Genomic DNA, 22,369 nt, shown 5'->3' on the forward strand with positions numbered 1-22,369 from the left:
CTTTTTCATAAAATCCAGGGCTTCCTAGTAATTTCAACCGTTTTCTACTGGACTCGGCTTTTCTCGAAGTCAAATCGCCTTCGCAAATGCTGGGGAAACGAGGGCTTCTCCCTTGCGCTCTTCGCCGCCTCCTCGCTTCCTCTTTCTCCTCCTCGCGCTCACATTCTTTTTGTGGCAGGCAACATCCTTCTCTCACTTCCGTAAAACCCCCGGTGGCCAAGAAGATCCCCTTCACTTGCTCCGCCCATGGCAAAACCTGGGAGGATCCGTACCGTTGGATGTCCAACACCAATGACTCGGATCTCGTGGAGTACCTCAGCAGGGAGAACGCATACGCCGAGGCCTTCATGGCCGATGCCTCTGGACTCCGCCAGAGATTGGTCGGGGAGATGAGGTCCAGGATGCCAGCCAAGGTCTCGACCCCACCGGAATGCTGGGGTCCCTGGTATCTTCCAAGCAACCTGGAAATCCTTTATTTTGTGATGCTTGAATGCGTGGTCATCGAAAAATTACGCTTTGTTCAGAAACATGGCAAAAAGATTTGATTTTTCAGCTGAGTTTTCATGACGCTATATTAAATTCATTGAATGAACCCTGTAAACCCTTTATTTGTACTTCTTAAATGCCCAATCATCAAAAAACCCTATTTTGTTCAGAAAAAATGGAAAAAATATTTGATTTTTTCAGCTGAGTCTCTGTGATGCAAAGTGCAATATTATTGGATGAGCTGCTGGCGATACATAGAGGGTGATGAATGTGTATTTCGTTTCATGCATATATAGATAATGAAGTTCATTTTTCTGAATAAACAATTTAAAAACAACTTCTCAATCCGCCTTATCATCTTTTCCTGACACTTTATTAAGATTTTTCTATTATATGTGAATTGATTGGAATAAGAATGAAGCTTACCCTGCATGGCATCTACCATGGAATGATATTAAGGCCAAGTGGGACTGTAATAAAGCCGGTAAAATCATCAGATTTGTTGTATAAGAATTCATTATGAAGAGATGTTTATATAGTATTCAATGTGTTCAATGTAAGTTTATATTAACCATACTCCTGTGTTGCTACTTTAACTGGAGATAATTGTCTTGGGTTAGGTCTTACTATCAATATATTCCAGAAGGAAAGGAGTATCCAGTCCTGTGCCGGAGGCTAAGGCATCTTGACAGCTTTGCCAAAGCCATTCTAAGTTATATGAGATCTTACAGAGAGGAAATATTGCTTGATTGGAATGAAATTGCGGAACAATATGGCATGTGTGCACCCCCCACCCCCTCCCCCTATTTCTATACATTCATCGAGTTAACCAAAATCGAAGTAATATATATATATATTTGCACTTTGCAGGTTATGTTCACATAGGTGCTTGTCGCATTTCTCCAGATCACAAACTCCTTGCGTACACATTGGATATTTCAGGCAATGAATCATTTTCACTTCAAGTTAAGGATCTTGAGTCTGGGCATGTTATCCCAAGTTCAAAAGTGGAGGGAGTTGTTAGCCTTGCATGGGCTGGAGACAGTAGATGTTTACTGTATACTGTTTGTGATGAAACTCAACGACCGTATAGGTAATTCATTCTTCTTGGAAATTGTCATTGCCATCATCAAGTCTTGTTTGTCCTCTATTTGGGGCTACAATCCTTGTTCATCCATTAAGCTCTGTGTAAGGCTTTATCACTACTAATATTCAAATTAATCGAATAACTTTTTCTTGGAATTTTTCATCAAAGATTGAAATGGATTTTGGTTATGCTATTTTCCTTCCTGTTGTACTTACAAATGTTTGGCAGGGTGTTCTCCATGCAGCTGGGCTCAGATTTGGTAGACAAAGTGCTTTTTACAGAAAATGATAGGAGTTGCTGTGTAGACATTACAAGCACCAAGGATGGCAACTTTATCACTATAAATTCTAATTCAAGGACATCATCTGAGGAAGGTCACTTATCCATGTGTCTATTCTATTGAGAGAATCAATCATATACATTTTGAATTTATGTCTGTTTAATTATGCATTTTCTGAAAATTATTAAATTACAGGTCTATGTTATCAACACCAAGCAAATCAATGATGGGCTATGGCTAGTAAGGAAACGTGTTAGTGGTGTTCAGTACTTTTTAGAACATCATTATGGTTTCTTCTACATTCTTACTAATGCTCCTTTAGAAGGCAGTAATTCAACTGGTGATGGTTATTATTTAGCCAGATGCATAGCAGAAAAGTCATCACTAGCAGAATGGCAGGTATTTCTTATGATAATGATGGATGTATTGAAAACTCATGTGTACAATTTTTCTTCTTTTGGTTTATGTATATTTCTATAGGTGGAATAATTTCTAAACTTGTGAGCCTGATTGTTTGATGGATCATCTGCTATCCTAAAAGTAGCATATTCTTATTGTATAAAAAAGTTCGCCCAGAAACATTACTATTTCTTGGTCTAGGTGCTCATTGTTAAGTAAATAATTTCTTCAAAATTGCTAGGAATCTATCTTTTTAAGCTTATGTTATTAAGAATCCAGACATACCTGTCTTTGTATTTGCTTGACTTTTTGTCTCTAGGTTATTGTTCTCCCTGGACAAGATATCATCTTTCAGGATATGGATATTTTCCAAGAGCATCTGGTTCTCTCTATCCAACAAAAGGGGCTTCCCTTATCTTGCTCCCTAAATATTCCGATCGATTTGGATCTTGAGGTACATCTTTAGTAATATCCTGTCCTTGTAACTGCATGAGTCTATGAGTCAGCTTATTTCTTCAAATTTCAATGTTTGTTTAATCTACTATCTACTTGAAGTGGATGTACAGCAACTATATTCTTTTTGTATTATACTTTATAAGTTACAAGTTAAGGTAGTTCTATTTCTTTATATTTTTTACTTCAATACTCTCAAATTGCTTTACTAGTGTGGTTCTTTCTACTTAGTTATGAATGTGAACCTCTTAACACTTTTTTATTTCTTCATTGAATATTATCAGCTAGCAACTTTTTCATTATATATGGAAAATCAATAAATAGAGGCAGACAAAGGCCATGGAATGCCAGAATGGAATCATGCCCCCAAGAAAACTTTTGAGAGTTTTAATAATCTTGTAAATTTTGTTGAGTATTGTTTATTTTTTCCTTGTCAGTTAATTGATCCTTTTTTTTTTTTGTGCAGCAACATGTGGAACTCAAGGATCTGAATCCATGGTTTTTCCCTGTGCCTTCATGTCTTAGCAGCATATCACCAGGATCCAACCATGATTTCTCATCCTCCATTTACCGTCTCGTGATTTCCTCACTAGTGGTAAAATTATCTACTTGGCTAGCTTATATCTTCACAAACCGATGCTACAGTGCAATTTTAAATGTCCCAACATTTTAATTCTATTTTTTTTTTTTTTTTGCTAGTACCCAATCTGCTCATAACATGCCCCTTATCAGAACAACACAAATTTATCATGTGTGCTAGTTTCCTAGCAACTCTAATTGAGCTTACAATAGTCTTGTAAATGTCATGTATAAGAAGAATGTGAACTTTAGTGCTGTGTTTACTTCAAGGAGATTAAGTAGGATTAGAAAGTAAGTGATTTTAATTTGAAGACAAGAAAAGAAAGGAAATGTGTGACTATTTTCTCCACTAGTGTTTACTTGGAGGAAGTTTGCAGGGGAGTTAAAAACTGAGTGCTTGTGGAAGTTTGCAAGTCAGTATGGTATTTGCATCCATTTTCACCATATTCGAATGGAAATTAAATTAATGAAGTTTGACCCAAATGCCCTTCAGGACCAGAATAACTCTTTCCTTCCAAGTAAACAAAGGAAGTAGTTACCAATTTATCTCTCTCCTTTGCCTTTCAGTTTCTTTGAAGTAAAATTAGCATGTCCCAGTTCCACATTTCACTAACCTTTTCCATTTAACTCTGACTAGTAGCCTCATTGATCTCTGCTTACTAAAGTAAAAAAAAAAAAAAATTGACTGCATGAGCTCAAGATTTTGGTTTAGCAATGAACATCCATGGCACTTCAAGAGTTTAATCTGTTATCTGTATGCTCTGTTAAGTGTAGAAGATTAAACTTCCAGTTTCCTCATCCAACTAATGCAGATGCCAGATGTTGTAGTTGACTATGATATGGAGAAACAAGATTTTACTGTTCTTCATCAAGAAGAAGTAGTCGGTTTGAATGGCCAGGTTAAATCAAGTTCCTCTGACACGACTGTATTTCCAAATGTCAGTATCACTGAATTTCAGAAAGATCAGTATTCGGATAAGAGAAAGTGGAAGAGGTGGACTGGTCTTTCTGAAGCATTTTCATGTGAAAGAATAGAAGTTGTCTCGCATGACGGTTTCATGGTACCCCTGACTATTTTATGTGCACAGAAAACAAAATACAATGGTGAATCACCATGTCTCCTGCATGGGTACGGAGCTTATGGTGAGGTGTTGGATAAAAGCTGGTGTTCCGACCATATTAGTCTGCTATTGCGTGGCTGGATTCTTGCATATGCAGATGTGAGGTATTTTTATTTCTATACATTGAATTCTTTTATTGATCATTCAACACAATTTTTTTGGCACGATAGTAGTTTGTCACTTTCATTCTTCTAGGGGTGGAGGCGAAGGTTCATCTCATCAATCTGGAACTCGAGCATTGAAGATGAACTCAATTTATGATTTTGTAGCTTGTGGAATGTACCTTGTGGATAAGGGCTTTGTTCATAAGAATAGGCTTGCTGCTATTGGCTGCAGTGCAGGCGGCCTACTAGTTGGTGCAGCTATTAATATGCATCAGAATCTATTTTCAGCTGCCATTTTGAAGGTAATGCTTGCTTTTGTTCAAGTTCATGATCTCATTTACGTATAATAATATTGACAATTAGTATGCTATTCTGGGATAGCTTTAGTTTCTTTATTCATGATATTTGCCGATCATGCTTATTGGCCTTGATCTGAGTTCAATTCAGGATTCTGAGATTTTGTGCTAATTGTATCTGTACCGAGTGAGTGTTAACTGAAACAATAGGAAATTGGTGTATACTATGGAAAGATTCATCTTTGGTTTACTTTGTTTATGTAAATCATATTAGTGAAAAATGGGTTTCGCATTAGAATATTCTTCCTTCAAATAAACCTGCTCATTAAATAAAAAGAGCTTAATAAACATGTTCCTTTCATAGTGGTGGTAAAAGAAAGAGGTTTTACTTCATCACTTGAATGATATTTCAAGAACGAACACCATGGTTTTAAAAGGTTTCCTCTTACATTAGCCACCCCTTAAAGTGGATTTCAAAAGAGACAACATAACGACCACATATAGCATATGGATTCTATGTATGCTGTTAAAAAAAGGTTCATTTTAATTAATTTAAGCTAAAACAAACTGACTTGAAGTTCTAAGCTTTCTTCTTTTTTAGCTTGTAACTTGCAAGTGTAGTTTAAATAGTTTTTTTATTTCTTTCAACTTATAAATACTGTAGGTATTTATATAAGTGCAAACAACCTCACATACTTCATATGCACTTGCAGTGGGTCAGCTGCGTACCGTTCGCATATGTATTACTTTAAACCTTGAGAAACACACTCAACTGTATTTTTATTCTGAGTTTGGAGTTAAGATGACATGTAGAATTTATTTCTTTTACAAAATTTTGACTTCTGTGCTTTGAACCAGGTACCTTTTCTTGATATTTGCAACACGTTGATGAATCCTAGTTTGCCTCTAACAATATTGGACTATGATGAGTTCGGCGATCCTAGAAACCCGTCAGAGTTTGAGATAATCAGACATTATTCTCCATATGACAACATTACACAGGGCTGTTATCCTCCAGTTCTTGTCACAGCATCGTTTCATGACTCGAGGTGAGAGTGCCAATTGGTTTTTATTTGTTTGCAAGGAATGCTTACTAGATGTACTTGAATTGACAAAATGATGATCACTAGTGGTTTTACTTTCCGATGCATGGCGAAACTTCAGAAAGTATAGTTTTGGTTTCGAGATGTCTTTTAGTTTTGATTCTTTCTGGAAACATGTCTTAAGGTCATGCTTTTATTATGTAGGGTAGGAGTCTGGGAAGCTGCTAAATGGGTGGCAAGAGTGAGGGAGAAGACATGTCGAACCTGTTCGCAGTCGGTGATTCTAAAAACAAACATGAACGGCGGACATTTCGGTGAAGGCGGCCGATACGTCCATTGCGATGATACTGCTTTTGAATATGCATTTCTGATCAAAGCTTTCGGAATGCTGGACGATGACAAGTAGATCCTAAACTTCAGTTTTTGAATACGTGATCCAAAGGTAATATTCAAAATATGTGTTAGGCTTGAAGTCATTTTCGATGTGACAATTGGGGACCGAAGTTGAAATGAAGTTGAAACTCCAATCTGAGAATTGTATTGGATCTAAGATGGGAGAAATTGAAATGAAGTTTATTACAAATTAATTAAACAAATAATTATATTTTAATAATTATGGCTGCTGGGCCAATTGGACCTAATGTGGGCTTAGGACAAAGGGCGGCTTCTTCTTCTTCTTCTCCTCCTATTATTCTATTATCCACTTCGTGCACAACAAGAGGCGAAGAAGAAGAGACGCATCCATGGCTGCTGCTTCTTCTTCTCCTCCTCCATTCCTCATCTCCTCTCCTCTCGACCCCCGTTCGCCCCTCCTCGTCCTCCACCGCTACCGCCTCCTCCCGAATCTGCCTCTCCGCCGCCGACCTCGCCGCCTCGCCTCCCTCTCCGTCTGCGCCGCCAAGAACGGCGACAACGACGACGCCGCCCCCCCGGACCGCCTCCTCTCCGCCGCCTGCTACCTCTACCCCTTCCTCGACGGTGTCCAGTACGGCCGCTTCGTGCTCACCCAGTTCCCGCCGTTCCAGGTCGCCCTCCAGCCCCTCGTCCCGGCCATCCGCCTCTTCCACTCCTCCCCGCTCACGCCCTTCCTCCTTTTCCTCGCCCTCTACTTCGTCGTCGTCCGCAACCCTTCTAGGTTCAGCCGCTACGTCCGGTTCAACACGATGCAGGCGATCGTCCTCGACGTCCTCCTCATCTTCCCCGACCTACTGGAGCGCTCCTTCAGTCCTAGCAGCGGGATCGGGTTGGATCTGCTCCAGGTCCTCGACAGCACCGTCTTCCTCTTCCTCCTCGTCTCGCTCGTCTATGGATCGACTACTTGCCTTTTGGGGCAGGTGCCGCGGCTGCCGATCGTCGCCGAGGCCGCCGAGAGGCAGGTCATGTGATGTGATGCAATGTGAGTGAATTCAATTTCTCTCGTTTCTTGGTTTCCCCTTTTTTGTTGGAAAAATTGAACTCTATGCTCATTCTGCCATTTTCTTCTTGCTGCTTCCTGCGATTGTTGCTACGAAGTGAATTCTTGTGCACTCACTGTTTCTTTGATCTTCATACCACTCCATTCCATCCCAACAAAGATCGCGTAGCTGACTCCAATGGCCGGGAAGAGTAAAACATGAGGGCAAAGAGCCGCTTCACATCACTCTGCCTCGCACTGTACGTTCCGCATCTTCCTCATCGACACCGCACCTCCTCGTCTCTCACTGTACCACTTCACCTGCGACCTCGCATCGCCATTTTTGTGCACTGCTTCGCCACGAACCGTGTCGTCCGCATCTTCTTCATCGTCTCTAGATCAAAATTGCCTAACTTTCTTATGTTTCCTTCTGCACAATTCCATCGCACCCATTTGATTCTGTCTTGCAACTTCAACTTCAAATAGTCTGCTATCTTCACAGAATCTTGCATGAATTTGTTATGACAAAGATTGAACTACCGTTTCACTTCCATGTGCTTCAGTCTGTAAAGTTAGATGCATACTGTGCTTATTTTGCAAATCGTTTCAACTTTTCGATCTCTGTATTCGATCGTAGGATATTCATCCATGGCGTATACAGTATACACAGCCACTTGAAGAACCACGCCGCTGTACTACTTTTATTGCACTCGCTGCGCACGAAGAACATTTCCAATTCATCTAACCTGTGTGGACCGCAGAGAGACAAGGCATGATGCGCCTGAAGAACAAGAGCTCCTCATATGTAGAGATTGTCATACATTTTTTTGGGGGAAATGACTACTGGCATGATCCATAGAACTGAATGTACTAAATGGTTCAATACATTCAACACAAGAGGTGCATTTGATTCCCTGGTCTAGTTATTCGTTCAAGTTTGTCAAAATAATATGTTGCTATTTCTTCATTGTCAAGTTAAAGCCTCATGGTTCCTCATGAATTGCCAATGGAATACTAGGTCTGTTCAACCTAAGGGATGATGGCCTAACCTAAGCATTACTAGGTCTATTCAACTGGAAACAAAGTCGTTGCTTCTTTTGCCAGAATGGACTTGCTATGGGAATGCAGTTAATGAAACAGTTTATGATGTATATACTTGGATGTCTTAGAAATGTCTTGATGTGCTCATTTCCTTAGTTCCATTAAGTAATTGGCAGACTCTGAACTCTTTTTGCTCCGAACACTACTACCACTTCACGTTCTTGCGCATTTTTGCACAGGTTCTGTAATTTAGTAATCTAGCTACTACTTTTACCTTCTTGATTGATAATTCATGCACAGTTCATCATCCATGTCAAGAAAAATTTAACGTCAGTGAACCAAAATCATGCCGTAGGCAGAGCAACATGCTTAGCAAACCTGGGCAGAGGGCCAATGTCATCAGCCTTTGCAATCATTTAAAGCATTTAGGAAGCAACAAATGAGGTGGACAACAACAACAAAAAAGTTTAACGAGTCATCAGGGAAGCGCTTTAAAATGGTTTCAAGAATCGGAGGAACTTTGCTAACAGACAGTGAACTTACAGTTAATTCTTCATGTTCGTGCAAGATACGATTTTGATGCCCTAGTTGGGAAAGTAACGCTGGCGGCGTATCTCAAGATTCAGAATTGCTTCCTAGAGGGAAGGAGAAGATCTCCTGAACAGGGGAGAACTCGACGAGCCCGATGTCCATGGCGTAGCCGGAGACAGGCAGCTTGAGGTCCCGAAGGACGCAGAATGCGTCGGCGATGCGGCTACGTGGCACATCCTGGGCGACGGAGCAATGTGGGACCCAGGAACCAGGGCGGAACTCTTCGGGCAGCTCGATCCCTTCCTTGCGGAGCGCGTCGCACACCTGGGAGTGGAGGTTGAGGAGGTCGGCGGAGGGGGTAGGGGCGAGGAAGAGCACGCCTCCGCCTTTGCCGGCGTCGGAGGGGGAGGAAGGGAAGGCGCCGACGGAAGAAAGTGAGAGGGGGAGCGGGTCAAGGCGGGCGGTGAGGGAGCGGAGGGAGGCCTGGAGGCGGAGGGGATCAAGGGAGGGGATGGAGAGGAGGGTGAGGTGGGGGCGGGCGGAGATCTCGATGAGTCTGGTGCTGATCTGGCGTCGGGCGAGAACGTTCCAGGCCTTGAGCACCTGATTCTCCAACGCCGGGTCGAAGTACAACTCCACCGCGTAACCCTTCTGCTGCTGCCCTATCACCGCCTCCGCCGCCGTCGCCGCCGCCGCATCCGATTCGCGCTGTCCCTGAGCCATCGTGTCGAGCTCTGAAGATCTCCTCACTTCATCGCTGCTTGCGCCTTTGCAATATACAGAATGTCCATTCAACTCCTCTACTTTCTTCAAATATTAAAATTTTCCTTTAACATTTTCTTTGGATCTTGATGAACTCTGTTACCAATAACCCTCGAGGATACCTTTCGGTCCCAGTCGCGGAACTCTCTTATGGGCCTATGGCGTCTAATCAAAGCAAGGTATTGGCAAAAAGGTAGGCAATAATAAATGCGGGGACCACTTGGATTAGGATATCGTCCGTCTGCTCACGTGGCAGTTCCTTTCACTCAAGAATAGGCAACCATTGGACGCTACAGGTTGTGGCACCCAACAGATACTGATGGGTGACGCCGGATCGACCGTAGATACCCGAAACGTACGGTGGATTTGTTCCACCCGCGAGAAGGACTCGAGATCGCCGACGGTCCAGATCGCTTGTTGCGCGAGCTGGTCACATCGCTATTGTTGATCTGTGAGAACGTGAATCTTGCAGCAATGGCCGGTGGGCTATAAAAGAAAGGACGAGGAAGGCCGCGATGGGGAAGGATTGCCCGGTCGCGACCGCTGGCTTCTGCCGTCTCCGCCTTTCTCTCCGGTCACCTTTTGATTTCCTCGCGCAACCGCCGATGGCCTGAAACCCGCCGGATACGATCGTCTTTTCGGCTGTGGTCTTCTTTGGGATTGAGATTTTGGATTTGCTTACTGGATCTTCGTCTTTTTTATTTGGATTTCTTGTCCGCGACGCTTCTTTTGCGGGTTCGAGGAGTTGAGCGCGGAAAGGGCTTCATTTTCCAACAATTCCACAAGGGATTTCTTTATTGGATTGTTCGGTACATCGTGGATTCATAGGTATGGTTGTTCTAACTAATATTTCCTTTTGATGATGCATATACTAATATATATATTAATTTGTGATGATTTTAGAGGGATGCCAAATGAGAATCTGATTCTTTTTGTTACCTTTTCGTTTACCAATCATTTGACCGTGTTAAGGCAAGAACGAGTTTGATCTGTTCAGGAAAAGCGGCTGCCTTGGCTAGTGGGTTCGATGTTTTTTAATTGTTTCGGCAGATTTGCACAGGGATATTATTTTCTCGTTCACTTTTCGTATCGAGATCGCTCTGAGAGCAAGTTTAGTGACCTGATTCAAACAAATCAGGGTTCCTTTTCCTAGCACAGAATGGCTGTGGCTTTTACACGTTTCTCTTTCTGGATTTGGGGTGGGAAAGATCAGGAATCCCCCAATTCACCACTGAACTCTTCTGATTTGCTTTCGGGATTCAAGGAACTTGATTGCTTGAGGTTTCCACCAGTCAATGGACCTGCAAGGTCAAACTCGAGAAGGATCAAGAAAAAGTGGCAAAGCCGTGAAGAACGGCGGATTGATAAGGAGTATGATATTGTTCTTGTGCCATCAGATGGTGGATGCATATCAGGGTCAGAGTCTGATGATTCTGATTGGTCAATTGGGTGGTTGGAGCCGCATGGCCCTGAGTTTGAGAATGATACCCAAACTGAAAACAGCTTTGCGGTCTTGGTACAATGCTACGGGCGCGGTCAGTCTGAGCAGGCAAAGAACTCCAGATCCCATTTCCTGGGAGCAAGCCATCATATTGAGGATGATATATCTGGTAAGAAAAAGTATTTATCTCTTCTTTCACATATATGACCTTTTTTCTACATGATGCTTATACTTAAATTGATTATCTTGAGATGGCATTCCCTTGATTGCGCTCATATTTACTCTTTGATACAGTTGAGATGATAATTTCTCATTTTCATTTTTTTAGATTTTAAGTGTTGATATGCACGATTGTGGTTCTATTGTACAAAACATTCTTTCGGCTATGTTTCACTTTGGTTAACTCAGTTGATTAATGTTCAGTTCCATTTGGATGATTCTAGAGACTCTAGGGCCTATAAAGAAGGTTTCTTCATGTTCCTGATCCTAGGCTTCTAACTTATCTAGTTTGTCACAATCTTCAATTTTTATTTTCGCGAGCTGAAGTTAATAACCTGTTCATATTTTTCTTGGAGATTGTTTATGTCATTTCAGTAAAATGCTGTGAATTCTCACTCTTGTTGTGCCGTCTAAATGTCTCAAGAGTATGTCTCAGCCATACTCTTGGCTATGGCTATTAGTTTTTTTTATCAACAAGCCAATGGTAAGTAACTGATTCTTAGCTCAACTTATTGGATTTGTGCGAGCTCATCATGTATCACTCCTGTGTAGTCTAAATGTCTAAAATTTATGGTTCAATCACATGAATGATGTTGGCTATTTGTTATTCTGCTTGATGGCCAGCAGATAGAAATGAATTCTGATTCCTGGTTGAACTGGCTGGTCCAGTTTGGTTTTAAGGACACTGGTTTAGTATTACGGATCACACTAGTTGATTAAAATTTATTTTCCATAACATTTTGTTTGGTCTCTTTCCTTTTGTGATGCAATGACACAAGGTGATCTCTTAAGGTGATCTTCTGAACTTTAAACTAGTATTCACTTACTCTTCTTTTACCGGCGCAGATGGCAACAAGCATATGGAAGAATGGCTTTCTTCTCTTTGATGGCACCTGACTTTGTAAATATTGCCTAGGCTTGTGAGGTCTGAATAAGGATCATAAACTCAGAAAAAATGGGGGAAAAAACAAAAACAATAAAATTTCAGTGTGAAAGAAGTAGAATCCTGAAGCAATGGGTTCCCTTGGCGCATAAATTTCCTACTGAAGCACATTTACTTGATGATGATGTTTTGGAAGGAAATTGTTTCTCACCCCATGTAGGCGATCAGAAGTTAATTCCACCAAACAGCTTCAACCTTTTGAAGGTAGAAATCATTTTGTATTGTGATAGTTGAAGCTAGGAATTGTTCGACCACACAAAGCTTTGCAACCTTGTGAAGGTTGAGATTATTTTGCAAGGGGGTTGGTGAAGCTAGGAATTGTTTCATTCTTTTATCCCCTTATTTCATGCATCCAATTGGGGATTTTGACCATTGTGAAATGTACATAAGCTTGTAAATATAACTTAAGCACCTATGTGAATATGGTACCATCCTTTGCAAATTTTGTTGTAAATAGTATATGCTGTAAGAAGGCCACGCTCCTACTCTCTATAAGATTGGATTTCTTATTGCTATAAGGTTTATTTTATTATTGAATTTGTTTGGTTTTTTACTTGGAACTTTTTTTCTGCATAATTCCTAGCAATTTTTTTTCTTTTGAAAACATGGTTCTGTTGTACAATTATGTGGATTGAGAAGCACATACAGTTATATGTCAATTGGAAGATTAAATGTGAAAGTACCACTTGTGGTTCTGCATCAATTGAGCTCATTATTGAGAAATTGTCTGTTCAAAATAGGATTTTTGTATATCCTTTCAATTAAGATAAATGAGCCCAGAATTTTTGTATATTCTTTTTCTTATGCCTTCTGATTTCATTGCTTAGTATTAGGCACATATTTATTCATTTTCCTTTGATCTTCTAAGAAAGAGATAAGAGTTGAACAAAAATAAAATTCTTATTCTTATATATTGTTTGCAAGTGAAGAAGTTTTGAAGTGTGCCATTTCTTAGTCTATTGAATATCAAACCTAGTCTTTACTATGGACTTTTAAGCCATCTCATTTATGTACAAAGAAATGTACAATTCGAAGAATAGAATTTATCCACTTTTATTTACCGCCAAAAGCTAATGTTTAACGCCAAACCTAGAATTGATCTTATTTTTTAAGATCAATAAACAATCATTTACCCATTCTTACCCCACCCCAAGATGGAAAACCTAATGTTTTGCGATTTGGGCAAAACCCAAGGTGAGTATTATCATTCTTTCTCTTTGTGTTTATCAGGTCCTGTGAAGAATGAATCATCCAGAGATAGATGCATGTCTCCATTGATTGGATGTGGATTTAGATTTGGTGTTAGAATATGCTCATATGAATTATTCTCAGCTGGGTTACTGCTTCCATCATTACTTACTCCATGACCGATAACAAACATTTCCTTCTGCTGCGTATCGTGCATGCTACTGAATCCCCTTTAAAATCCATTCTCAGCTCCAGTATTAATTACTGTATCATTGTACCAAGATTGGACAACTCATTATCAGAAACTCCTGGGCACAGCAATGGCTGCCTACCAATGTACATGTTCTCTGCAGCAGCATTAAGAGGAGGGATGCTCAAATAATCAACAACCCAGATTCCAATATGAGGTATTGGCTTTGAGAAACTGTCTCTGGATGCATTGACCTTGCATTGACACAAGAGTCCTGGTTCGTATTTTGTGGATGTTGAACCAATATTGCTGTTTCTGTGCCATTCCTGTCTGGCATAGCAGTTCTTATTTTCTTTGGTCTTCCGTCATTCGACATAGACATCTGCTTATTGGTAAATGCAACAGCTTCTTGATGTCTTTTTGGATTTGCGTGTTTATTTGTTTGCTCTGTGGCTTGATTCAGTTGATTAGGAGTTCCGGCAGGACTAACTTCCCTCAAAGTTGTTACATTCTCTATACAAGCTTGAGTGTCACTCTGCATATTTTGTCCAGGATGAGTCCCAGCAGCAGACAGAATAGTAGAAAGTATAGAACAGTGGTGTTAGTCATTTTACATGTCACGTGACACATCAAATTAATAAAGATTGAAATTCATTAAAATTAAGACAAGTGATGTAGTAACGAGTCTCAAGTCATATTTTTCCAAGGATAACTAATAGGTGTGCATTTATTTAGATGTTATATTCCATTTGAGTCTTTCCTAACAGTATAATGCAATTAGCCCATTAAAAATATGGAATCCTAACTCTCTAAGAAGTAAATTTCAGATTCCCTCTAGTGTATTGCCGACGATCAAATTGATAGCTCATGAAATGTACTCAACTCAAGACATTTGAATCTAAAAGTAAGCTATCCTAACACATGAATCATTCTCTAACAAGAAAGAACAAAAGGCTTGATTCAAGCTGAGCAAAATTACAATTCATAACTTTCATTCATACATATAAAACTGAATTGCCTCAAATACGAGAATTAAAAGAGTAACAACACTCAATATCAAATAGATCAATGATAGCATTTCAAATGAGCTGCTGCACATATCAGAAATTAGTGATGAATACCTTCCATTCAATTTACAGAAATAAAGAACTCAACACATTTGCAAATCCGAAATCAACATTTCAAATTCACCATCACAATTAAATTAAGCTAAGTCTGCAATCATCAAGTCTTCAATTATCCTCCTCATTTAGCAAAGCTTAATAGAGGTAAACAATTAAAAGCTCAAGTACCCATTTATATTCAAACTCCATCACAGTCACAACAATTCAGATGCACAGAACAAAGGGTTTTATGATTCCATGAATTGACACTAAACACTAACTTAAATGATCTGAAATCGAGAATTCAACACAAGCACTAGATTAGAAACTAATCAGTTAACTACAATTAGTTAGCTATATAAGATTCAGATTGCTACGGTTCAAAGTCATCAGATGGTAATTGCTAAGTATCAAAATCAGATTGCAAGCTATAAAGTGTGTTAAACCGGATTTGGAGAAAATTGACACGAAAAAGAAATAGTAAGGAAAAGAAAAACAGATCATAAGATCTCAGCAAGTGATGAACAATTCAAAGACAAAACAAAGAAATCTAAAACCCTAAACATTCCACAAACCAAATCCGGATCAGATCTTCTTCATTTTGCCAGAAAAACAGAGTCACCTCTGGAGAACGCCCTTCGGGTGACCACCGGCAAAGAACCAAGCTTCCTACTAATGCATCCTCTCGATCACAGTCTCTGGGAAACACCCTTCGGGCTCACAGATCGGTTAGCACTCACATCGCACGAAGAATAGCAGCTCAACTCTGGAATTTGCTTCATCCGATCAACTGATCAGATTGGTTCGAATGCAGCAGATGAATTGAAGTCGGATTGAAATCGGATGCTTTTGGGAAACACCCTTCGAGCACCGTTGGCTTATGGAGATCGCAGATCTTGCGGAAACACCCTTTGCTTGGATCGCAGATGGGAATCAAAATCGAACTCATGGACTGGGGAAACACCCTCCACCGCAATCTGTCCTCGGTCGACGAAGGCCGGAAGTTCAATGATCGCCAGCGATGAAGAAACCTAGCTCACGGATCTAGAATGGGAATGGAGGCTGCGGCGTCGCGGAGAAGAAGAAGAAGCAACAGTGAAGAAATCGCGAGGATGCCAAGCCCGAAGACACACTGTAGCTTCTCAAAGCTTTTATATCCCTTTCAAATTTGATCCAACGGTCCAGAATGTTTCGGGCTGGATCAACGGATGGATGAACTTAGATCTGGATCAAAACCTCTGGATCTTCATCTACGGTCCAGATCTATTCCTCATTAGGTTGGATGAACTGGATCTTCAATGGATGGCGTAGATCTGCTCCAATCTTGAATGAACGACTATGATTGTTTTGGAGCTTGATCGTCTTGTTAAAACTCCGATCCGAGCATAGATTTGGTTCAAATTCATCCCAATCCAAGAAACTTTGATGCCTACAAAATAACAAACAAATATTAGCATCAAATAAAGCCATAATACAATAATTTATAATTAAGCCCAAAATCGACACAATGCATAAAATATGATGTAAATATGGGTTCTATCTATGAAAACTATATCAAACCATGATTATATGAATGGAAATAGTGTAGTAAAATCATGGTTATCAAATCCCCCACACTTACTCTTAAACGTCTCGTGCAAGTAAAGAAAAACTAAAAATTCTACTTAAATGACACCCCCTAAACAAATTCCTAAACATGATTAGAAAATAAAGAAAGTAAACCATCTAAGATTATCACATTCCAAAATCTCAAGCATTCATGGACTTCAAACTTTACTCTTGGTTAACAACCTAATAATTTCCATCAATTATGAATAAATTGAAATTGATTTCATACTAAAAACCTCACAAGATAGAATTTTTGTGGCCCTCATCCTATTTCACATGTAATCACAAAAATGGAGGGCACTCATGCTACTTGTGCTTCTCGCACTACCATATGTTTGCTTATCTTCTAATCTCCACCATGATCATGGATATCAATCACATTATGAAGGTACATCATGAAGAAAAAGAATAACAAGAAGGAATCAATTGCAATTCAAGCATTAGTCAGATTGACAAAGAAGAAAGATTCTACGATAAGTTTAGTGGAAGATATGGATACAAAAGAATGCTATATAGATGAATTCTGTGGTCATATTCCCTTTGGACAGCAATAGACTAAGAACCCAACAGATTTGAATTCCCACAGCAGCTGCACTTTAACAATTTCAGCATTTCAGCCCTTTACATCTGTTCTTCCAAATTCAACATTGAATGAGTCTGGAATTTATTTCCAAAATGTCTACCATCAGACTCTTAAGCGTACCCTTCATTTATTCTTAGAAAATTCTCAAAATCCACAATCAAGGACTTCATCTCAGAATTAAAACCCACAGATTCTGAATTCTGTTTCTGAAATCCACAGCTCAAGCTTTTTTCTATAATTCCTCTAGATTATTTCATTTAGTATTCAATCAATGTAAACTTGAATTCCATTAGTCTCAGATCAGAAAAATCAAATTGGTACAACTCCCAGCACTTTGAAACTGCATGTTTCACTGTTTTTTTACAGATTTCAACTTATCCCACAGAAATTTCAGAATTTTTCACTTAAAGAATTTTAACTGCTTCCCAAACATTATACTCCCCCACACTTAAATTATTGTCCGTCTCGGACAATTAAATACATCAAAAGATCAACCCAAATGCAATCAAAATGATAACTAGCCAAGGCAACCAATAAATTTGCAGTTCCAGAAATCTGCTCCAATCCCATAACAACAAAGTAAGTTACCAACACATTCTGCAGAATTGATTTCCAGTTTCTAGTTCTCAGCTTCTATTTCTGTTATGTATCAAATTCTCAGCCTAAAAATCTTGGAAACACTTAGATAAACTAGATTAGCATTAAACAAGACCAGAACAATAGCTGGTATTCAATTTTTCAGTGATTAGCTTACTCAAAACCCCAATTAGCACAGCCACTGTAGCTTTCTGAATTTCATGTACAGTTCTGGACTGCTGATAAAATTTCTGCACAAAGAACAACACTCCAAATTCTGAATCATTAGAGACTAGGAAACACTTATCACTGACTAAACCAGAGCTTCATTTAAGTTTCACACGGATCAGAGAATTGCAGCAAAAACTTGGCACTCTATCCTTTTCCTCTGTTCTGTTTTTATTTAACAACATAATATTCTCAGCCATCTTGAAATTCATACCGACTTGCTTAATTCTGCACTGCAGTATTAGCTATCAAAGGCCAAATCTGACTTACTCTTACTAAAATCCAGAATTGAGACTTTACAATGATACCAACTTAAGGTATAAAGATGTCAACTTACACCTTTAGCTACTAATAATACCATTCAGCATTCCTTCTCAATTCCTGTTATTTCATTCTAACAAGATTGCTTCCTTGCAAATAGCTAACCCAACAATTTTGAAGTTGTTGAATTCCAAGCTTTGCTATCCATTTCTGGTCAGAAAACCATTAGACAGATGGTTTAATTGCTGTGAAGAATTCAGTCTCTCCAGCAGATTCCATTTCCAGCAATATGAGAATTTCAGAAAACACTAATCAATACAATCAAAATTATAGAAGATCTAGATATATATGAACTCCATTTGTTGCTTAAAAATATATGACATTCACTTGGCTCTCACTGATTTGAGTACTGCTTATAGGATTTTGGTACAAACTTGATACATAATGATCAAATTACAGCAGCTACATTCATTTTCAGCTTCACTTTCTGCATTTCACTTTGCTCAATTATTTGCCAAGTAAACTCCAGTAATCTCATCAGCATTCCATAATTTCTTAATGGCATATATCATCAGCACCTCAAATGCCCAAATAGCCTCTGAAATCTCTGCTAAAGAGCATCCTCCAGAATTCCACAAGTTTCAGAATCGCTTCTTCAAATTTGTTCTTCATACCAACTCTACAACTTCTTAGCCTTCAATATTTAAATTTGCTTCCATACTTCAAACTAGAGAAACGATTTTGAACCTATTCTACTCCTTGATCAAACCTCATCAGCATCAATAACATTACTGCACATTACAGATTCCACTTAAGCACCTCAAATTTAAAATTCTTGTACCACTTAACACTTCAGAAAATGAAGGACATGTAACACATTTGTTTTTTTAGCAATACAAAATCTTAAAACTGCTCCTTACTGACTTTAAGAATTAATAGTGCTAAGTTTGTACACAATTGATACTCTTCCAATCTAGATTCTGTTTTCTAGATTCCTCACTGCATATATGATTTATTCAAGCATTCTGCATCTGTTTTTCAAAATCTTGTGCTCATGATTGATACCACTTAAATACTCTTCAAATCTAAATGATGAAACAAAAATTGAAACTCAAATTCGAATTCCCACTAGCTGCAAGTTCAGTAACCTGACACACTGGTTCAATTTCAGAGTTTCTGCCCACTGCAGTTTCTGCATTTTTTTCTGCTGATCTCCCTTCAAAATTCAAGCTTCATCATTTATATTCTTCAATGAACTATCTCATCCATTTCCTCATTTCAAGCTTGACCACAATCGATTCCCATTTGGAAACCCAACTAAAACAAAAACTACAGAAATCCTAATGCTGTCCAATTTCAGTATTCCAGTTCTAGATTTTCATAATTCCAATCATTTCAGAATCTGTTTACTTCTTGACTTTTTACTTAACAGAGAGTTGCACAAGAATCTTGACACACAACATTTAAATTTGATACTTAGCTCAGAAATTCAGTTCCACAGATTTGCACAGAATTATGTTCAATGGCTAGAATTCAACAAGTTTCAGCCCCTTGTTTCATTTCTGAATCTGTTTAAAAGGGGTTACTGGATTGTAATTCCTTCAAATATTCAGAGTTATGACACCATCTTTCAATGCTTCATTAATAGTATGGTGCTTTACAAATGAAATTCGACTTCTAACTCATAGTAATCAGATTCCATTTTTCACAAATTTTCTTCACTGATTTCCATTTTCAGCAATTTGATACTATCAAAATTCTGTTCAGTAGATTTGTAAAGAAATGGAAAAGAAGTAAACAACATTTGCTTATGATAATACAAGAGTTTCACTTAATTTCCCAATGACTTCAAAGGCTGGTGATGACAAATTGGTACACACTTGATACACATTTAAATCAGAATTCTGTTTTGTTTCTTGCTGCATTTACTGTATTCTTTTCAAATTCAAATGGTTCAAATGTTTTACTGGCCCAACTTATGAAGTTTCTGATCAAACTTGATAGTTAATCTCTGTAGTGAACTTGATTCCATTTTGTTTTGATAATCCAATCAGCCTTAATCTCTAAACAGATTCAACTCTTCATATTTGAATTTCATCACTGCTTCTTCTCTGTTTGTACAAATTTAAGTATCTTTTCTTCGTTTACAAGTCATAGTCTTTCTTGGTTAGCATGAAAAATGCTCTTGATTTGTATAGTTCAGAGATCATCAACTTAAGTTCCCATTCAGCAGCTTTTCTCTAAACAATTTCAGCAACTACATTTAGCAACTTGTGTGTTTCAGGAAACACAATTCAATTTCATCCAATTGTAGAAGACATGGAAATAAATGAACTCCATTTGTTGCTGATTACAAAATTCGGATCCAAATTCAAAGTGAGAGATTTTCTGAATTCCTGGAAACAACAATCCTATGGAAGTAAACTAAACTCAAAGTTCATTCCATTCTTCCCCCACACTTCAACTTTATCCATCTTGGCCAAAATATCCATCATATAACAAACCATATATCCACATCCAAAAATTTACAATTGAGAACACATAAATTGATATGATGATTATCAAGAAGAATAGCAAGAATTTGTGTGGAAGAAAGAAACAAATAGATTTACCTTCATAAACATGATTAATCCATTGGATTGTGGTTTTGAAAGAATCAAAGCAAGTTCTAAAGTGCAATAACACAAGCGCATCACTCAATTAAGGCTCATCCTTACTAGGCATGAAAAAATATCAATCCAATTTATCAATCAAATGCCCATCAAATGTCCATCGTCTCGTTAAAACTCCGATTCGAGCACAGATTTGGTTCAAATTCATCCCAATCCAAGAAACTTTGATGCCTACAAAATAACAAACAAATATTAGCATCCAATAAAGCCATAATACAATAATTTACAATTAAGCCCAAAATCGACACAATGCATAAAATATGATGTAAATATGGATTCTATCTATGAAAACTATATCAAACCATGGTTATATGAATGAAAATAGTGTAGTAAAATCATGGTTATCAAACAACCTTTATCAGAGCATTCTATTTCCTTAACAAGATAGCCTTTGGTTGCAACAATTTATTAGTCCACTAAAAGTGAACTGGAGGCTTCAGAGATCTGAACCAGCTTCTGTATTTAAACAGGGGAATCTTGCAAAATCTAGCGAAGATTCAAAGAGCAACATAAGTGCTGCCTGTTGGAAAGGAAAGCCCATAGCTGCAAGGAGGAGGTGGAGTTAAATCATGCTGTCATTTTTGGTTTCATACTTCTTTTTCAGCTTTTCATAATTACATATGCATGACTTTTCAATCTGCAATCTTTTGATGTCATGATCAGCAATGTAATCTATTGGGACTGATGTGCCCGCTAGAGGGGGGTGAATAGTATTTCATCGCGCTTGCGTCGGTTTGCTTCGTCTTGTTGTTGTGCAGCGGAATACTCAAAGACAAACACTCACAATGCTAACACCTAGGATTTACTTGGTATCCACCTCAAGAAGAGGTGACTAATCCAAGGATCCACACATGACACGCTATCACCACTAATAACAACTCATTCTCGGTCGCAGCCAGAGGCGGAGAAGCCTCGTACAAACTCACACACAACACAAACACAAATACAAGAAGAAACTCTAAGAATATAAGTGAATACATATTTCTTCTTGCTACTTGTTGTTGCCTCTTGAACCTTGAAGATGCTCCTTAAGTTCCTTCAAGAACTGGCGTGAGTGTTGAAGAAATCGCTGTTGTAAGCTCGCAGGAAAAGATCGCAAAGATCCACGGAGAAATCGCTCTGCAACGGCTATATCCTGTGCTCCCAATCGATTGAAACCATCCTCAATCGATTGCAACGTCAACACCACTCCATCGCAGCCGTCCATCAACTGTATCCTGCGCAATGGTCGAATCCCAATCAATCGGTCAATCTATTGGGACAGTTTGAATCGATCCACCGATCGATTCAGATGCTTTCTGTGTTCTCGCGATCACACGAGAACTCCCAGCTCCAATCGATCGACCGATCGATTGGAGATTCCCAATCAATTGCCCGATTGATTGGGAAGGTCTCTGTGCTCGTGACTCATGCTCCCAATCGATAGACCAATCGATTAGGTCATTTCTTCCTTCGCAACACACTCCAATCGATCGGTTGATCGATTGGAACATGGTTCAATCGATTTCCCAGTCGATTGACCATCCTGGACTTGACTCAATCTCAAGTCCAAAGTCTCCAACCCAACTCCCGGCCAACCGTGACCTGTTGGGTCTCTATGCCTAGCATTTGGCCACACCCGACCAACCTCGAACTAGCCTTCTAGCCTCCTCCATCAGCCTTGCGTCCCTCAGATATCTCCCCATCCTTCACGCCTTACCTTCAGGAGCTTCCTTCGACCTCATCCTTGTTGTCGGATTCTCCTTGCCAAGTCACACTAGGACTTACCTTGCCAAGACCACA

The 22,369-nt window shown here is 39.1% G+C and overlaps 4 protein-coding genes across 7 annotated transcripts; 3 read left to right on the top strand and 1 right to left on the bottom strand.

Annotated features, from left to right (window-relative positions):
- The first annotated feature begins 56 nt into the window (after nt 1–56).
- LOC121975746 (protease 2-like) lies at nt 57–6,431 on the top strand. 2 transcript variants are annotated; one of them, XM_042527577.1, is made up of 11 exons: nt 57–445; nt 1,107–1,261; nt 1,357–1,579; nt 1,802–1,943; nt 2,049–2,252; nt 2,572–2,706; nt 3,172–3,300; nt 4,097–4,509; nt 4,601–4,811; nt 5,664–5,854; nt 6,053–6,431. In XM_042527577.1, exons 1-11 carry the CDS (start codon nt 87–89, stop codon nt 6,252–6,254), a joined length of 2,364 nt encoding a protein of 787 aa, XP_042383511.1. In that variant the 5' UTR covers nt 57–86; the 3' UTR covers nt 6,255–6,431. The 2 variants fall into 2 exon arrangements, with proteins under 2 accessions (XP_042383511.1, XP_042383513.1); XM_042527579.1 differs by lacking the exon at nt 57–445 and having other exon boundaries at nt 1,126–1,265.
- A 107-nt stretch (nt 6,432–6,538) lies between these two features.
- LOC121975747 (protein TIC 20-v, chloroplastic-like) lies at nt 6,539–8,215 on the top strand. Of its 2 annotated transcripts, none has more exons than XM_042527580.1 (2): nt 6,539–7,244; nt 7,879–8,215. In XM_042527580.1, exon 1 carries the CDS (start codon nt 6,592–6,594, stop codon nt 7,231–7,233), a length of 642 nt encoding a protein of 213 aa, XP_042383514.1. In that variant the 5' UTR covers nt 6,539–6,591; the 3' UTR covers nt 7,234–7,244; nt 7,879–8,215. The 2 variants fall into 2 exon arrangements, with proteins under 2 accessions (XP_042383514.1, XP_042383515.1); XM_042527581.1 differs by lacking the exon at nt 7,879–8,215 and adding an exon at nt 7,423–7,684.
- A 436-nt stretch (nt 8,216–8,651) lies between these two features.
- Nucleotides 8,652–9,815, bottom strand: LOC121975748. Its single transcript, XM_042527582.1, has one exon. The coding sequence runs from the start codon at nt 9,534–9,536 to the stop codon at nt 8,898–8,900; it is 639 nt and encodes a 212-aa protein (XP_042383516.1). The 5' UTR covers nt 9,537–9,815; the 3' UTR covers nt 8,652–8,897.
- A 276-nt stretch (nt 9,816–10,091) lies between these two features.
- LOC121975750 lies at nt 10,092–12,689 on the top strand. Of its 2 annotated transcripts, none has more exons than XM_042527583.1 (3): nt 10,092–10,403; nt 10,479–11,185; nt 12,082–12,689. In XM_042527583.1, the coding sequence occupies exons 2-3, from the start codon at nt 10,735–10,737 to the stop codon at nt 12,120–12,122; spliced, it is 492 nt and encodes a 163-aa protein (XP_042383517.1). In that variant the 5' UTR covers nt 10,092–10,403; nt 10,479–10,734; the 3' UTR covers nt 12,123–12,689. The 2 variants fall into 2 exon arrangements, with proteins under 2 accessions (XP_042383517.1, XP_042383518.1); XM_042527584.1 differs by having other exon boundaries at nt 10,548–11,185.
- The last annotated feature ends 9,680 nt before the right edge of the window (nt 12,690–22,369 follow it).

The sequence above is a fragment of the Zingiber officinale genome, chromosome 4B (assembly GCF_018446385.1).
Source record: "Zingiber officinale cultivar Zhangliang chromosome 4B, Zo_v1.1, whole genome shotgun sequence".
Classification (NCBI taxonomy): Eukaryota; Viridiplantae; Streptophyta; class Magnoliopsida; order Zingiberales; family Zingiberaceae; genus Zingiber; species Zingiber officinale.

Bases quoted from the DNA above. Each gene is read 5' to 3' on its own strand.
- LOC121975746 (XM_042527577.1), top strand. From the start codon at position 87: ATGCTGGGGAAACGAGGGCTTCTCCCTTGCGCTCTTCGCCGCCTCCTC. The intron at 1,580-1,801 runs GTAATTCATTCT...AATGTTTGGCAG, and splicing joins GAAACTCAACGACCGTATAG to GGTGTTCTCCATGCAGCTGG. The intron at 3,301-4,096 runs GTAAAATTATCT...CAACTAATGCAG, and splicing joins TCGTGATTTCCTCACTAGTG to ATGCCAGATGTTGTAGTTGA.
- LOC121975747 (XM_042527580.1), top strand. From the start codon at position 6,592: ATGGCTGCTGCTTCTTCTTCTCCTCCTCCATTCCTCATCTCCTCTCCT.
- LOC121975748 (XM_042527582.1), bottom strand. From the start codon at position 9,536: ATGGCTCAGGGACAGCGCGAATCGGATGCGGCGGCGGCGACGGCGGCG.
- LOC121975750 (XM_042527583.1), top strand. From the start codon at position 10,735: ATGGCTGTGGCTTTTACACGTTTCTCTTTCTGGATTTGGGGTGGGAAA. The intron at 11,186-12,081 runs GTAAGAAAAAGT...TTACCGGCGCAG, and splicing joins TATTGAGGATGATATATCTG to ATGGCAACAAGCATATGGAA.